At 37.3% G+C, this 16,890-nt stretch overlaps 1 protein-coding gene across 1 annotated transcript in view; it reads left to right on the top strand.

Moving 5' to 3' along the window:
* LOC106553293 (uncharacterized) overlaps nucleotides 1–16,168 on the top strand; it is a 61,331-nt gene extending 45,163 nt beyond the window's left edge. Inside the window, exons 55-78 of the mRNA XM_087708248.1 lie at nucleotides 186–247; nucleotides 1,333–1,420; nucleotides 1,512–1,629; nucleotides 2,860–2,983; nucleotides 3,195–3,331; nucleotides 4,104–4,359; nucleotides 4,912–5,154; nucleotides 5,251–5,427; nucleotides 5,517–5,662; nucleotides 5,754–5,844; nucleotides 5,933–6,322; nucleotides 7,103–7,229; nucleotides 7,613–7,731; nucleotides 8,245–8,441; nucleotides 8,816–8,999; nucleotides 9,121–9,286; nucleotides 9,878–10,002; nucleotides 10,498–10,806; nucleotides 11,122–11,325; nucleotides 13,527–13,652; nucleotides 13,736–13,906; nucleotides 13,995–14,099; nucleotides 14,324–14,419; nucleotides 15,885–16,168. Of these exons, the coding sequence (XP_087564374.1) occupies nucleotides 186–247; nucleotides 1,333–1,420; nucleotides 1,512–1,629; nucleotides 2,860–2,983; nucleotides 3,195–3,331; nucleotides 4,104–4,359; nucleotides 4,912–5,154; nucleotides 5,251–5,427; nucleotides 5,517–5,662; nucleotides 5,754–5,844; nucleotides 5,933–6,322; nucleotides 7,103–7,229; nucleotides 7,613–7,731; nucleotides 8,245–8,441; nucleotides 8,816–8,999; nucleotides 9,121–9,286; nucleotides 9,878–10,002; nucleotides 10,498–10,806; nucleotides 11,122–11,325; nucleotides 13,527–13,652; nucleotides 13,736–13,906; nucleotides 13,995–14,099; nucleotides 14,324–14,419; nucleotides 15,885–16,040 (3,917 nt within the window). The 3' untranslated portion in view covers nucleotides 16,041–16,168. The remainder of the gene's footprint in view (nucleotides 1–185; nucleotides 248–1,332; nucleotides 1,421–1,511; nucleotides 1,630–2,859; nucleotides 2,984–3,194; nucleotides 3,332–4,103; nucleotides 4,360–4,911; nucleotides 5,155–5,250; nucleotides 5,428–5,516; nucleotides 5,663–5,753; nucleotides 5,845–5,932; nucleotides 6,323–7,102; nucleotides 7,230–7,612; nucleotides 7,732–8,244; nucleotides 8,442–8,815; nucleotides 9,000–9,120; nucleotides 9,287–9,877; nucleotides 10,003–10,497; nucleotides 10,807–11,121; nucleotides 11,326–13,526; nucleotides 13,653–13,735; nucleotides 13,907–13,994; nucleotides 14,100–14,323; nucleotides 14,420–15,884) is intronic.
* Nucleotides 16,169–16,890: the final 722 nt, after the last annotated feature.

The following is a 16,890-nucleotide window of genomic DNA, read 5'->3' on the forward strand; positions in this document are numbered from 1 at the left end:
GCAGTTCTTATAACTATAATCACATACATATAAGGTTGATATATCATGTTTAACAAATTGTAACACAACAATGTGATACACCTAATATCTATTGTTAGTTACTTGTGCTATAGGATAAATTATTAAACCTCAGATAACTGTCTAATTGTGGTTCCCACACCTTTTCTTTCTTCTTTTTTTCCCAGAGGGAAAGAAGGCAGCCAAGAAGAAGGGTTCCTCCTTCCAGACTGTGTCTGCCCTTTTCAGGGTATGGAAATCCGATGATCTTATCCTTTATTTCTTCGAGGACACTCGTGCAGGAAAGATGTGCCTCTCTGTATAAACTGAAGATATCTGTGGGGAGGGGCTGTGATAGAAAACATGTTTTACTGCCGCAAACAAAAATACAGATTTTGGCAGTTGCAGAATTGAAGATGGGAGAGCCATTGCCTGATTCTTGACTGGCAGTGGTTTTCCAAGGGAGAAGATAGGAGAAGAGTCCACCAAAACTGAACATAGGACAAGAGTCCAACTGCAAAGCTATTGCCAGTTGACTTGGCTACATAGATTAACTTCACATAAAGCATATTTCAATATCCATAGGCTGATAGAGCAATAGACATATTTAGCCCCCTCAGAGGAGGAAAAGCAAGATAAGAACAATCAAATATTAGTTCACAATATTATGGAACAATAGAAGTCTACCAATGGTCCTTAAGAGAATACATCACAGTCAAGATTATAAAGGGTGAATACAGTACACAATTCTGCTGGTGTTTTTTTTTTTAAAAACCGCTGAGTTGTTAAACATTTCTTAATCACAAGAGCATTTAATTAAAATATCTGTAACATGCTCTCAAAAGGTAAAGAACATGCACTATCCTTAAAAAGTTAACCAAGATATCAATATAAATGTCATTTGATGCAGAATAGGACAAAAGTTAAAAGGTTGTTTGTGAGAATGTGGGGAAAGTTCACCATATTGTTTTTTTCTGGCTACCTATGGCAAATTGTGGAGCTCACTCTTTAGTTTTTTTCTTAATACCATGTTTTCCCAAAAATAAGATAGGGTCATATTTTTCTTAGACTCCTCCCCCCCAAAAAAATAAACACATGGCCTTATTTTTGGGCAGATCTTATTATTTTTGAGATCAGGAGGTGGTCACCTCAAGGCTGCTAGTGTGTTGCAATATTTTTGGGAGGGATTATTTTCAGGGAAGGGCTTATTTTAGCGCATGCACTCAAAAGCCCAATTGGGGCTATTATTCAGGGAGATCTTATTTTTGGGGTAACAGGGTATATAAATTTACTTTAAAAAAAACACAATAATAATTTTGTTTTCAAATCCTACAGGAAAACTTAAACAAGCTGATGAGCAATCTGAGGAGCACTCATCCACATTTTGTGCGCTGCCTCATCCCCAATGAAACTAAAACTCCTGGTAAGATACAGAACTTTGGTTTTAAAATGAAAAATGTAATCTACCTTTGGTAGATATTGTAACATCTTTTTTTTCATGTGGTTTTTCTAAGGTTCCATGGAACATGACCTTGTATTGCACCAACTGAGATGTAATGGTGTACTTGAAGGTATCCGAATTTGCAGGAAAGGCTTCCCCAGCAGGATTGTTTATGCTGATTTCAAACAGAGGTCAGATTGATTTCCAGCTACTGACTCATTTGGATTCTAACTGTTTTTAATGTCTCCATCTTACAGCAGTTTACACTTTAGTAATTTACAATAATACAATACAACAGCAGAGGTCTTCTAGTCCAACCCCCTGCCTAGGCAGGAAACTTGGATGATTGAATGTAAATAGTGTCATATAGTCTAGTGGGGAGCAGAGAGACTTAGGTTTTCTGACCCTACCTTGGATATGGAAGCCAGTTGGGTGAGTTTGGGCCAATAATTCTCATTTCTAAAAAGGTAATGGCAAACTATTTGAGCAAATGTTGCCAGGAAAGCTTCAGGGTTATGTCCATATAGTTGTCAGGAGTACAACTATATTTATTTGTTTGTTTTATTTATTAATTAAATAAAATCATATAATTTATATTAAGAATTTAGGGGAGAAAATAACAAAATCTTATTACTTCCATTCATAAGTCTTCATTATATAGAATAGAATTGTGGATAAGAAGAATTACAAATTTGGTTCAGGAGTTTCAGATGTTTACTTTTACAGACTTGAATAATTCAACGTATCGATACAGTATAAACTACTTTGTACTAACAAAAGCATTTAGAAGCATGATGACAAGTTGACACTGATAAACCTTTCGAAAATTCAACCACATTGACCAATCTCTTTGCTTTAAGGAAGTAGCCAAAGCTGGTAGGTCTGAGAGTTTGTTCTCATGCTGATTGGAAAGACTGTTATTAAACAGCAAACAGGTGCACACTTATTTCCCCTTCATTAAAGACACACTTCAAGTCCTCTAAACTGAAAACCCAGGAAGAAACTGTATACAGTTCTGCTGTCATCAGAACTGAAAGCAGAATGCTTAGTAGAACTTTTGAGTATGACCTAAACTTTCCTAGTAATAGATACCATTATTCAGAGATCTTGGGTTATTAACAATGTCACCTGAGGGGCTGGGCGTGTATGTGTGCAAAATTGGCAAGTTAATGAAAATGTGTCAAAATGCAAAAGTCATGTTCTTTTGTACATGCTTCAATGTTGTATACAAGTTTTGGTCTTCCCATAGATATTATGGATTTGCTTGTGTTATGTTTGTGTATAGGGCAGAGAGGGGAGATAGTCCAAATGTTGATATATGTTTCTTTGGATGTTTACCAAAATGAGTTTCATCCCTACATGTCTTCTTAATATCAAGGCTTCCAATGTTAGGCAACTTTAGCTTCTGCTTTCTTTAATAGATACAAAATTCTGAATGCAAGTGCCATCCCAGAGGGACAATTCATAGATAGCAAGAAGGCTTCTGAGAAACTTCTTGGATCAATTGATGTTGACCATACCCAGTATAAATTTGGCCACACTAAGGTAAGATGACTTTTTGACTGTTTGAATCAATGGTGGGCTGCCATTTTTTTTACTACCGGTTCGCTCGTGTGTGTGTGCGGAGCCTCCTGTTGCCGCTACTACCAGTTCGCCCGATCCGGGCTGAACCGGGAGCAACTCACCTCTGGTTTGAATGCAACATTGTTTATGGAGGCAATTATATATTTATTATACTTTCTCTTCCATACCCCAGGTGTTCTTCAAAGCTGGGCTTCTGGGTCTTCTAGAGGAGATGAGAGATGATAAGCTGGCACAATTAATTACACGTACCCAAGCTATGTGTCGTGGATACTTAGCAAGGTTTGAGTTCAAGAAAATGATGGAACGAAGGTACAGTTTTGCTATTACAAATAAAATGAGACATACACAAAGAGACACATATAAGAATCGCCTTTGATACCCAACAGACATATTGATGCTTGGAAAACCACTGTAGCATGCAGAACAGACTATAATATATAGTATAGAACATTTAGCATCATTTAGCAATAGTAGATTTGAGAAGTCATGTATGAATGATATAAGTAGCCATTAAAAATCTCAGATCCTCAGGACAGTTCATTGCATAACATGGCAGAAATTATGCATTTAAATATATATTTATTTCACATTTAACTGTATAAACATTTTTTTAAAATGTATTTGAAAAGCTTTGTATACTAGCATTAATCTATATTTCTTACATATATTCTTTAACTTACATTAGTGAAAATTATATAAATGCAAGGTAACATTTTTGTGAAGAAAGCAGAATGCTATTTGTGCAAATTTAGAGATATCCAATTGTTGAATATGATTTATTTGTGCTTATCCCATTTTTAAGTGTTTAAGTATTTACTCCTAGAGAAATAAATGTGGAAGTATTTAAAATCTGATGACATGACAATTGCCCAATATGTTGTACCATATATCCAACTAATGCCTTATCTTGCATTAATTAGATATATGGTACAACATATTGGCCAAAGTTATTAGATTTTAAAATATTTCCAAATCTTGCAATTGATAAGATTGGGGATTAAGCCAAGAGCTTGATTTTGTATTATATATGTATATTCCAAATTAATTCTAACTTATCAGTTTTATTTTGCTTTCCTTCCAGAGAATCCATCTTCACTATTCAGTACAATGTTCGTTCATTCATGAATGTGAAGCACTGGCCATGGATGAAGTTGTACTTCAAGATCAAGCCCCTGCTGAAGAGTGCGGAGTCAGAGAAGGAAATGGCCAACATGAAGGAAGAATTTGAGAAAGCAAAGGAGAATCTTGCCAAGGCAGAAGCCAAAGTGAAGGAACTAGAAGAAAAAATGGTGTCCCTGACGCAGGAGAAAAATGACTTGCAACTTCAAGTCCAAGCTGTAAGCCTGTTAGATATTAAATATTGTTGTTTGATTAAATGTTCTAGTATTGTTTATCAAGCAGTAATTTGAAGCTGGCAGATGAAACTTCACGGCAGTTTTTGGTTGGGGTTATTAAGATATTTTCTTATATTGCTACATACTCTCAAAATCATATTTACTTATTCTATGTCTGTAATATTGTTAAACAGTGTTATAATTAAGAAGTCAATGACCTAACACATAAATATATGTAAGAATTGTATTGTAATAGGTAAACTATTCTTATTTTCATATTTAACTAACGACCAATATTTATTAAAGAGACAGTTACAGTTGGGTAGCATTACAAATAAATAAATAGTAAACATATTTTCTGCACCATATTGACTTGCTCAACATAACAAAGAACAATTTCCCTTTGATTACTATTGCAGTTAATATAAAGAGAGTTGATCCCTCTGCATATTTCTTAGTAATAAGTTACTTTTTCCATTAGAATAGGAATTTTATATATGTGAATATTTTAATTAGAAAACTGTTTTTTAAATGGTCCATACTTTTCTTTGATAGGAATCTGATGGCTTGGCAGATGCCGAGGAGAGATGTGACCAGCTAATCAAAACCAAAATCCAACTGGAAGCTAAAATTAAGGAGCTGACTGAGCGAGCTGAAGATGAAGAAGAAATGAATGCTGAATTGACAGCCAAGAAGAGGAAACTGGAGGACGAATGCTCAGAACTGAAGAAAGACATTGATGATCTTGAGCTGACACTGGCCAAGGTTGAAAAGGAGAAGCATGCTACAGAAAACAAGGTACTACTCAAAAATATATCAGAATTAAATTGCTACCCACTATTGCCATTTCAGAATACATAGAGCATTTTAACCCTGTCTGTTCAACGCTTAAAGGTGAAAAACCTTACTGAAGAGATGGCGGTCTTGGACGAGACCATTGCCAAACTGACCAAGGAGAAGAAAGCCCTGCAAGAGGCCCATCAACAGACCTTGGATGATCTGCAGGCAGAGGAGGACAAAGTGAACACTCTGACCAAAGCAAAGACTAAGCTGGAACAGCAAGTAGATGATGTAAGTATGCTACCATCTCCAGAGAAGAATTGGTCTGAGGTGGGTGTACTGCTGTGTTGACACAATCTCCCTGATCTCTTTGTCTTCAGCTTGAAGGGTCTCTGGAGCAAGAAAAGAAACTTCGCATGGACCTTGAAAGAGCTAAGAGGAAGCTAGAAGGGGATTTGAAGCTAGCTCAGGAATCCACAATGGATCTGGAAAATGATAAGCAGCAGCTGGATGAAAAGCTGAAGAAGTAAGTATTAATGTCTATTATCAGGGGGTTTTTTTGTGCTAAATGGAGTTTTTTTATTTGGTTGCTAATCATTATATTTTGTTGTGATAAGGAAAGACTTTGAAATCAGCCAACTGCAGAGCAGGATTGAAGATGAGCAGGCCCTGGGCTCCCAGCTTCAGAAGAAGATCAAGGAGCTGCAGGTTTGTCATGCAGTGGTCCATTCATGAATGGAGAATTAAGCTATCTGGAAGCCAGTTTCAGGGTTCATGGTTGCCTCTCTTTCTCTAGGCTCGTATTGAGGAATTGGAAGAGGAGATTGAGGCAGAACGGGCATCTCGCGCCAAAGCAGAGAAACAGCGGGGTGATCTCTCCAGGGAACTTGAGGAGATCAGTGAGCGTCTGGAGGAAGCTGGTGGAGCAACTGTAGCTCAGATTGAGATGAACAAGAAACGTGAGGCAGAATTTCAGAAAATGCGCCGGGACCTTGAAGAGGCCACCTTGCAGCATGAAGCCACGGCTGCTGCCCTCCGCAAGAAGCACGCAGATAGTACAGCTGAACTTGGGGAACAAATTGATAACCTGCAGCGAGTGAAGCAGAAGCTGGAGAAGGAGAAGAGTGAACTGAAGTTGGAGATAGATGATCTTGCAAGCAATATGGAATCTGTCTCTAAATCTAAGGTATCCTATAGAAGTATAGGCAATGTTTCTGTTAGACAAAGTCAGGATATAATTCAAATCATTTGATTTATTTAAAAATGTGGACAAAGCAGTTTTCAGTAATTCTTATACATATGTAAGCATTTGAATGTATAAAAGTATGGTGCCATAAGTGAGCACTTAATATTTATATTGAATTTCCAGATTCTAAAACAATTTTAAAAGATACCCACAAACCTTTTAGGTATGAGTTATATGTAGAAAATGTGTGTTACAAAAAACAATATGTTCATTTGCATTATTTTGAGCCATGTGAATAAAATTTACAAACTGTACAAGACAGACATGATTTCTGCTCATGGGAGCATGCCACCTCAGCTTTACACTCTGAAGACAACTCTTGCTATCTATTGGTTATAAGAGCTTGGCACTTGGGTTTTAAAAACTACTTTGTAATTAACTGTCCTTCTGAAGCAAATTCTGGTATTATATCCTTTGTATAGTATCAGAATTGCTCCTGCTAAAACTCTAAAGGGCAAAAAATTATCTAGAGATATTCTAAAACAGAAAGAACTATTTGTGATTTGTAAGATAAATATGTAAATTTTCTCCATTCTCTGCTGTGTGAAATTTCCTTTTTAATTAAAGTGTATTACTGCTAGCATCTGAAGAAGACAAAAGACATTGGGGGCTGCCTATTTTATACAGATAAACATTTTATCTTTAAAGAAACATTAAAAGTCTCTGCTGTGTGTTCAATATATGAAAGATCACTCCCCACCCCCAATATTTTACATTTAGGCAAATCTTGAGAAGATAAGCCGTACATTAGAAGACCAGCTCAGTGAGGTTAAAACAAAGGAGGAAGAACATGTGCGCACAATTAATGACCTCAATGCTCAAAGAGCACGTTTGCAGACAGAAACAGGTAACTCAAAGGAACAAATTGTGTTATTCTGTATTATTTTGCCATTATAAACATTAGTTCATTTATAATAATTGAATCCTTCCTTTCTTCCTTCCTTCTTTCTAGAGAAATTTGTGCAATTTTCTTTACACTCACCTCTTTCTAGGAGTGAGAGTATGGCCAAGAATCACCCAGCTGGGTCAATGTCTAAGGGAGGACTAGAACTCACAGTAGTCCAATTTCTAGCCTAGTGTTTTTAATCACCACACCAGACTAGTTCCCCTCTCGTTTCTACGCTTGTTTGAAGTTGAAAATAAATCCTACTAATTTCAAGAAGACATATTAGTTATTCTTGCTCTTTGTGACCATTATAAAAGTAACTATAATCAAATGTCTTTTATTAGGTGAACTGTCCCGCCAAGTAGAGGAAAAAGATGCATTGATTTCTCAACTCACAAGAGGCAAACAAGCCTTCACACAGCAAGTTGAGGAACTGAAGAGGCAGCTTGAGGAGGAAGTGAAGGTATGAAATTTGTCTATGCATTGCATAGATCTTAACTCCATCTTTGGTACTGCAATATTGCTGTGAATAATGTGTGCATTATTTCTATAGTTATGTTTTTATATTTTAAACTGTAGTTAGAGATCCAGCATCATGAATTTCAGCTCAGTAGCCAAATAGATTATGATGATAGATAGATAGATAGATAGATAGATAGATAGATAGATAGATAGATAGATAGATAGATAGATAAAAAAGAATTAATGAAGAAAAAACTGCTGTGTAAGTTGGGTATTAGTTAAGTTCAGACTATGACCTAGGAGAGTTTAATATATTTGTTTTACATTTTAAACACCTCCTCTTCAGCAATGTTGTCAATAAAGCAAAGTACACAATGTAAAGAGATTTCAGACATAAATAGCTAGATAAAAAATATCAAACATAACAAACATATTAAGGTAAAGGTAAAACATAGAAAGATAAAAACAAAATTCTGAAAATCACTCTTACTAATTATTATTGTTTTTGTTTCAGGCCAAAAATGCCCTGGCGCATGGTTTGCAGTCAGCTCGCCATGATTGTGACTTGCTCCGGGAACAGTTTGAAGAGGAACAGGAAGCCAAGGCTGAGCTTCAACGGTCATTGTCTAAAGCCAATAGTGAAGTTGCTCAATGGAGGACCAAATATGAAACAGATGCTATCCAGCGCACAGAAGAGTTAGAAGAAGCCAAGTAAGTGAAAATGTGTTTGTGTGTGGCACAAATGTGTATGTGAAACAGAAATGGTGACATCATTAACGTAAGCATTAAAACATCAAAATACACCTTGAATATGTGATGGGAATTTGTGTGTGTATATATATATATATATATACACACACACACACACACACACACACACACATACATACATACATACACACATTTGATTATCTACATGTAAGTGCTGAGGTCACTGAGATACAAGGTTTGGGCTGCTGTCAGAGTGATGGGCACAAAATGGCATTATTGCACATGATAACATGAAAGAAGGCTCTTATACAAATGTGTTGAGATATTATGTTCCCAGGCCTTCCTAAATATGGTCTGTAATTATATTCCAACAGGAAAAAGCTTGCTCAGCGTCTGCAGGAAGCTGAGGAACATGTAGAAGCTGTGAATTCCAAATGTGCTTCCTTGGAGAAGACCAAGCAGAGGTTGCTGAATGAAGTGGAGGACCTGATGATTGACGTGGAAAGGTCCAATGCAGCTTGTGCAGCTCTTGATAAGAAGCAGAAGAACTTTGATAAGGTATTTTGCTCCTGATGATTAAAAAGGAACAGTTTGTACCAAGACGTTGGGCCAATTAAATTTATTATTTTATTTTTTAATCACATTTGTATGGCGCTGATGATTCATTGACCCTTTACAGATTCTGGCAGACTGGAAACAGAAATATGAGGAAGCTCAATCTGAACTGGAAGCTTCCCAGAAGGAGTCTCGGTCTCTGAGCACAGAGCTCTTCAAGATGAAGAACGCATATGAGGAATCCTTGGATCACCTGGAAACTCTGAGGCGCGAGAACAAGAACCTCCAGCGTAAGCTGTTTTTCTTCTAGTCATGGATAGAACTGTGAATCTATTTACTGGGAGAGCTAAGAAAAGAAATCAGATGATGCAGAACTGCCTTTGAGTTCTTTTGTTGTTTGAGGCAATTAATATACCTCACTTGGGATAACCACGGATGGTCATATTATTTTAGCACTCAATGCAGAAAATCCCTTCAAGTGTTTTTCTTGAAAGTAGTAAAAAAAAGATAGTAGCAAAAGCAACTAGCTGATGTTTCACAATATTGAAATACACATATCCTATATGGTTGAAACATCTTCACACTGTCCTTTAACTCAAGCCTGGAATAACATGCACATGAACTATTCTTATGTACTGTATGTTCCTGGTTGATGTGGCAAAATGCAAAGTATTTTTTTTGTCTTGTTAACTTATAAAACTCTTTGATAATTAGTTCTTATAAGAAAGCAAATATCAATTTTGCTTAATGCCAATGATCTAACAATTCAGAACATTTCAAATATTAATCACATATTGAAGAGCAAGGATGAATGATGAAAATTGCCAATGCTGCCCATATTTTCTTATTTATTTGTTTTTTATCTTGTGTAAAATCAACAGAGGAAATATCTGACCTAACGGAACAGATTGCTGAGGGAGGAAAGGCCATCCATGAACTAGAGAAAGTGAAGAAGCAGATTGAACAGGAGAAGGGTGAACTCCAGGCTTCTTTAGAAGAGGCTGAGGTAATCATGTCATTATTAGTAGAAAAGCAAGTAATGTTTTATATAATTAAACAGGCTACTTAAAAGACTGTAAGAAAAAAGGTGGGCACTTACCAGATCAACACACAATCCCATTTTCCCTAATAGTTTGTTGACCAGCAGGAAGTCTAAATGAGATCGTGAAAGGCCTTTGCAGTTCTTGGCCTCCAGAAAATTCTATGTGGTATCATACTGACTCCCAATCTGAAGACACCATGACAAGCAGACAGTAATCGGTCTATTATTACAGTATTTCATAGCATGCATTCATATGCTAATTAATGTTTTCTAAGATTAAAAATTTCATTTTTATATTTCATTTTTTTCAAAAAAAATCTGAAAATAGTTTAATTGGATGAATTTGATCCTCTTCGGGGACACGGAAAAACAACCGTCTGAATCCATTTTTCTCCAGGGAACACGTACTTTTGGAAGCTCCTATTGGAGGCTATATAAATTTATCTTTTATGCTTTAAGGCCTCTCTGGAACATGAAGAGGGCAAACTCCTGCGCATCCAACTTGAGCTCAACCAGGTGAAAGCTGACATTGACAGAAGAATTGCAGAGAAAGATGAAGAAATTGATCAGCTGAAGAGGAATCACGTGAGGGTGGTAGAGTCCATGCAGAGCACATTGGATGCTGAGATTAGGAGCAGGAATGATGCCCTGAGAATTAAGAAGAAGATGGAGGGAGATCTGAATGAGATGGAGATCCAACTGAGCCATGCCAACCGTCAAGCTGCTGAAGCACTAAAGAACCTCAGGAACACACAAGGACAACTCAAGGTACATATTTACTTCTATGTTCTATTTATTTATTTATTAAATTTGTTTGCTCCCATCTTACCACCAGGCAACACTGGGTGACTTACAACATCAAAAACAATAAAACTACAAAAGTAAATATTTCTAGCAAGTGTAAAAATACAAATTGTAATTTAAAGATGGGGAGGAATGGGATGCAGGATGCATGGTGGAGGTGGAGATGAGATTGTCTCTTATTCCATCAAGTACCTCCAACATGATATTTAAGAAAGAGATGCATTTTTCCCTTGTATTACAATCATTTTCCAAGACAAATGTTGCCATATCCTGTTTTAGGATACCCAAATACATCTGGATGATGCTTTGAGAAGCCAGGATGATCTGAAGGAACAAGTGGCCATGATTGAGCGCAGAGCAAACCTAATGCAGGCTGAAATTGAGGAGCTCCGGGCAGCTCTTGAACAGACAGAGAGGGCCAGAAAAGTGGCAGAACAGGAGCTTCTCGATGCCAGTGAACGTGTGCAGCTCCTCCATAGCCAGGTAAGTCAGAAATCATAACATTGATGACTGCATTAATGTAAGAAGGCAATTGTGAAAAATATAAATATGAACTTGTAGAGGTTGATGCAATTTTTTATATATACTGGTAAGTGTGTGTGTGTCTGTGAGTGTATGTATGTATGTATGTATGTATGTATGTATGTATGTATGTATGTATGTATATAATTATCAGCACAAATACAATACGTATGTATGTTAGTATATATGTGTGTGTGTGTGTGTGTGTGTATGTGTATATGTGTGTGTATATATATATTCAATTCAATTCAATTCAATTTATTGAGTTTGTATGCCGCCCTATTCCCGAGGGACTCAGGACGGCTAACAATAAAAAGGGAGGGGATACAAAAAATAAAATAAAAAACAACAGTTTAAAATACTACAACAGCCATAACCTCGAGTGGGGCTGGATAGTTCAACAGCCCCAGGCCTGCCGGAACAGCCAGGTCTTAACTGCTTTGCGGAAGGCCGGGAGGGTAGTGAGGGTCTGGATCTCCACGGGGAGATCATTCCAGAGGGCCGGAGCAGCCACAGAGAAGGCCCTCCCCCGAGGAGTCGCCAGCCGACATTGGCCAGCAGATGGAATTCGGAGGAGGCCTAATCTGTGGGATCTGATAGGTCTTTGGGAGGTGACTGGCAGGAGGCGGTCTCTCAAGTACCCAGGTCCGATACCATGTAAGGCTTTAAAAGTAACGACTAGCACCTTGAAGCGTGTCCGGAGACCAATGGGCAGCCAGTGCAGCTCGCAGAGGATAGGTGTAACGTGGGTGTACCGAGGTGCACCCACAATCGCTCGCGCAGCTGCATTCTGGACACGCTGAAGTCTTCGAACACTCTTCAAGGGCAGCCCCATGTAGAGCGTGTTACAGTAGTCCAGTCTTGAGGTGACGAGGGCATGAGTGACTATCCGAAGGGCCTCCCGGTCCAGGTAGGGCCGCAATTGGTGCACCAGGCGAACCTGGGCAAAAGTCCCCCTGGTCACAGCCGACAAATGATGTTCTAAAGTCAGCTGCGGATCCATGTGTATGTATATATATACACATACACCACACAGGGTGTGTATATGTGTATGTATGTATGTGTATATATATGTGCATGTATGTATGTGTATACACACACACACACAGACACACACACACACAGACACACACACACACACACACACACACACACACACACACACACACACACACACACACACACATATATATATATATATATATATATATATATATATATATATATATATATATATATATATTGCACACTCTCACAAAAGTATTAATTTCCAAAGAATTCCAAAGAAACATAATTACCAACCTAATCCAAAGGGACACTCCCCTCAAAAACCAAGACACAGAACAGGACAATGGCATCGCCCTCCTCCCTTACATCAAAGGCACCACAGATAAAATCAGCAAAATTTTCCACAAACACAATATCAAGACAGCCTTCAGCACTGACCAAAAAATAGCCAACATCCTAAGAAACCCCAAAGACAAAATCCAGCTAGGAAACCAAGGAGTCTACGAAATACCATGCACAATCTGCCCTGCAACATACATAGGACAAACGAACAGGAGAATAAATGCATGCATCACAGAACACTAGAATGCAGTAAGAAAAAAAAAGAAAAACTTCCTCCCTTTTCCAGCACCTTAAAGTTACAGGACATGAAATTAATTTTGAAGGAACCAAATTAATCTCCAAAACTGAACACTTCAACAAGAAAATAATTATGGAAGCTATTGAAATAGAGAAACACCCCCACAACATGAATAAACGTGACGATACCTCCTGCTTACCAGACATCTGGAAACCAGCCCTGGTAAACAAATGAGCCCCACCCACCACCCAGGCCGTTACAACATAATTAGTGAAGATAAAACAAGAAATTAAGCAAATTTGGCACCAGTTCTTAATACTCATATAATAGGTTTCAGCTCTGCCTGACTGAGTGTAGTTGGTTCTACCCACAGTAGAATCAGTGGAGACACTGTTCTGCCACCTTTTGTTCCTCTGTAGCTTGAGGAGGACAATAAAGCAGGCTGGTCTCATTATAATAGCATAATTTGTACAACTATTAATATATTCAGCAATATTTTTTACAAAAGAATAGGAATCCAAATGACAAAGTCAGTCTTCTTGCTTTACAAAAACACTGTTCTTGTCCCAAACAGAATACCAGCTTGATCAATACCAAGAAGAAGCTGGAAACAGAAATTTCACAAATCCAGACTGAAATGGAGGAATCTATTCAGGAGGCACGCAATGCAGAAGACAAGGCCAAGAAAGCCATCACAGATGTGAGTTGAAACATTTTTCCTTTAAAACTGTTTTAAATTGGTCTGAAAGTTTTTCTGAATGGTAGTTATCTCTCTGTAAATAGGCAGCTATGATGGCAGAAGAACTGAAGAAGGAACAAGACACCAGCGCCCATTTGGAGAGGATGAAGAAAAATCTAGAGCAGAGTGTGAAGGATCTGCAGCACCGTCTTGATGAGGCAGAACAGCTGGCATTGAAGGGTGGCAAGAAGCAGCTCCAAAAACTGGAGCATAGAGTATGTATACCTTGTATGCATCTTCATGCATTTCTAACCATATAAAAAGCTTACTGGTGGACGGGCTAAATGTTTATTTTTATTTCAGGTGCGTGAATTGGAAGCTGAGGTTGAGAATGAACAGAAGCGTAGTGCTGATGCCATCAAAGGTGTTCGTAAATATGAGAGACGAGTGAAGGAGCTGACTTACCAGGTGAGGAAAGAGGGTTTTTGATACCTTTGAAGGATCATCAGTATTTATATTTATCTATCTATATTCTATATTATCTCCATATATCTCTATCTCTCTTTCTTCTTTCTCTCTGCCTCTATCTCTATAAATATGTATGATCTATCATCTATCTATCCATCCATCCATCCATCCTTCCATCCATCCATTTTTTCTCATAATTTTATGTCTTTTTCTACTTTGTTCAGTCTGAGGAAGACAGGAAGAATGTTCTGAGACTCCAAGATTTGGTGGACAAATTGCAAATGAAGGTGAAATCATATAAGAGGCAATCTGAGGAAGCTGTAAGTATTTTTCTGAACTTGGGGTTGCTTGAACTAGAATTGTGGAAGAGAATACTAGAGAAAGAGTAAAGGTTATTAGAAACCAAATTAACCTGCATATGGCACAATGAATTGAGGGGCATAAAGCACAGTGCTAATTATGACTGATGCAAGAAGGGGATGTGGGAGGCTCTGATGCAAGACTGATGCAAGAAGGATTGTGTGAGAGGCCTTCAGGGGATGTCAGAGGCCTGGGAGGCCTGGTGCTTGCACTAATACCATAGCTTTTGTGATTGCGAAGTTATTAAATAGCTAATTTTTATATGAAATTATCAATTCATATAAATTATTTAAAATGTTACACACACACACACACACTATTTATATTGTATTTTAAGTACTAATTTTATATGAACATGCATGCTTGTCACTAAATGCTAAGGATATTAATTCCACTCAGGGTGAACTATATTCCTAGCATGGTTCCTGGAGTATACAGCTGAGCTCTAAGGGAAAGACTGATGATCTGAAATGTCACTCAGGATCCATTTGGGTCATTTGTCTTGACCCTGCCTCCTGACAGTTGAGGTAGCAATTTGGTAGTTTATACTGCCATCTCCTCACTACTAGGACAGCAGTTATTAAACTGACACAATTACCTTTCTTCCCAACATTGACTCCTAAGTAAATAATTACAAATTGCTCCATTAAACCAAAATATGTATAAATTATGGCATTGGGAGTAATCTCCTGTTATAGGGAATGCCTAGCTTGGCATCTTCTTCTTAATCTTCTCCTTAATGGTGTGCATGTGAGAAAGGGCTCTCAATGCATGCATGGTAATTAAAAAAAATGAAAAATAAGTAATCATAGACTTATAAGGTTGAAAGGGAGATGGGATGTCTTCTAATTCTTGCATTTACCAGTATTTACAGTAGCTACTTCCTGATAGGCAGTAAGAATTCAATTTGTAATTCCAGTATATCTTTAATGCTAATAAAACCCATGTAACACTATAATTAGGCAAAGATTATTAAATTCCGAAGAACCATTTTTTAAACTTTTATTTAACTCCATATAAAAACATATTCTAAAAATAAAGCTAAGCAGGAAAATATTTTCCATCTTTTTAAATCCTTTGTTTTCCAACACTTAATTTTTCCTTTACCTTTAAAATAGTCTATTATTGAGGAAAAATTAAAACATCTACTTGCATTTTTGGATTGGTAGCTTTATGAACTTTTCATCCTGAAGCATGTACAGTGAGGAAAAAAGGGGGTGCAAGGAAACAATTTCCTGCTGCTATTTTGCCAGAAACAGAAGAAAAAGATTCACTTCTGGATTTGGAAAAAAAAATATGGATGTGACACAAATATAATCCTTTACATTTCCTTTCTCTTTTAAAAAAAAACCATACTATCTAAATTTTTGCCAGTGTTTTCAATAAATGGAAAATAATAATAATTAATTTCAATCATATTTTTAGGAGGAACAATCCAATGTGAACCTTTCCAAATTCCGCAAGATTCAGCATGAGCTGGAAGAAGCTGAGGAAAGGGCTGACATTGCTGAGTCCCAGGTGAACAAACTCAGGGTGAAGACCCGAGAAGTGCATAAGAAGGTGGTTGTAAGTGAAGAATAAACTCACCTGGAAATGGCAAAGTGACCGAAGAGAAGCGCAAAATGTGAAGCTCTTTGTCACTCCCTGTAATTACTGTTTATTTTGCCTCAATTTGTAGAAAATAAAGATTATAGCAATTGGAAAAATCACATTATGTTCTTTATTTTCCTATTATTAATAAGCATTTTAACGCATCTTTTAAAAAAATAATTTTCATTAAAACAATAGGAAGAGACAGCAAAGAAAAAAAACACAATAAGACAAAACAAAGCACAGAACATACATACCAATATACAATAATTTTACAGCTTTCTATATTGGCTTTCCTTCTTAGCTTTTATAATTCTCCCTTCTGCATTGCCTTCCTCTCACTATAACCTTGTCCTATAATGTAACAAACATTAATGCATCTTTTTCATGCCCTCTCTTAATAAAAATGAACTTTCCAACAAATAGAAGGAAAAATGTGCTTTAAGACTATAGACCAGGGGTGTCAAACTCATGGATGCTTACATCTGGACTGCGAGGCCACCCTGGAAACAGCAAAGGCCATGCACCATCCTTCCAAGCTCTGTTTTCTCTGGCAGAATGCTTGGACCAACACAGGTGCCCCCACCATGAGTTATGTTGAGCTGGCCACCTTGGCCACACCCACTCCCCCCGAGGTCAAACACAACCCTGGCGTGGCCCTCAATGAAATCAAGTTTGACACCCAATGTCAAACATTGTATGTGGATTGTCAATGCATAGACAGAAGTAAGGAAGTGCAAAGTAATATCACTGATCAGTAATATCAATATTCCAGGACACTCCATTACAAATTCTAGTTATTTTAGAACAACAACAAAAAGAAAAACATTTTTAACAGTAC

This window comes from Thamnophis sirtalis, unplaced genomic scaffold (assembly GCF_051295495.1).
Source record: "Thamnophis sirtalis isolate CommonGarterSnake01/CBP01778 unplaced genomic scaffold, rThaSir2_p1.2 scaffold_3, whole genome shotgun sequence".
In the NCBI taxonomy this organism is placed as follows: Eukaryota; Metazoa; Chordata; class Lepidosauria; order Squamata; family Natricidae; genus Thamnophis; species Thamnophis sirtalis.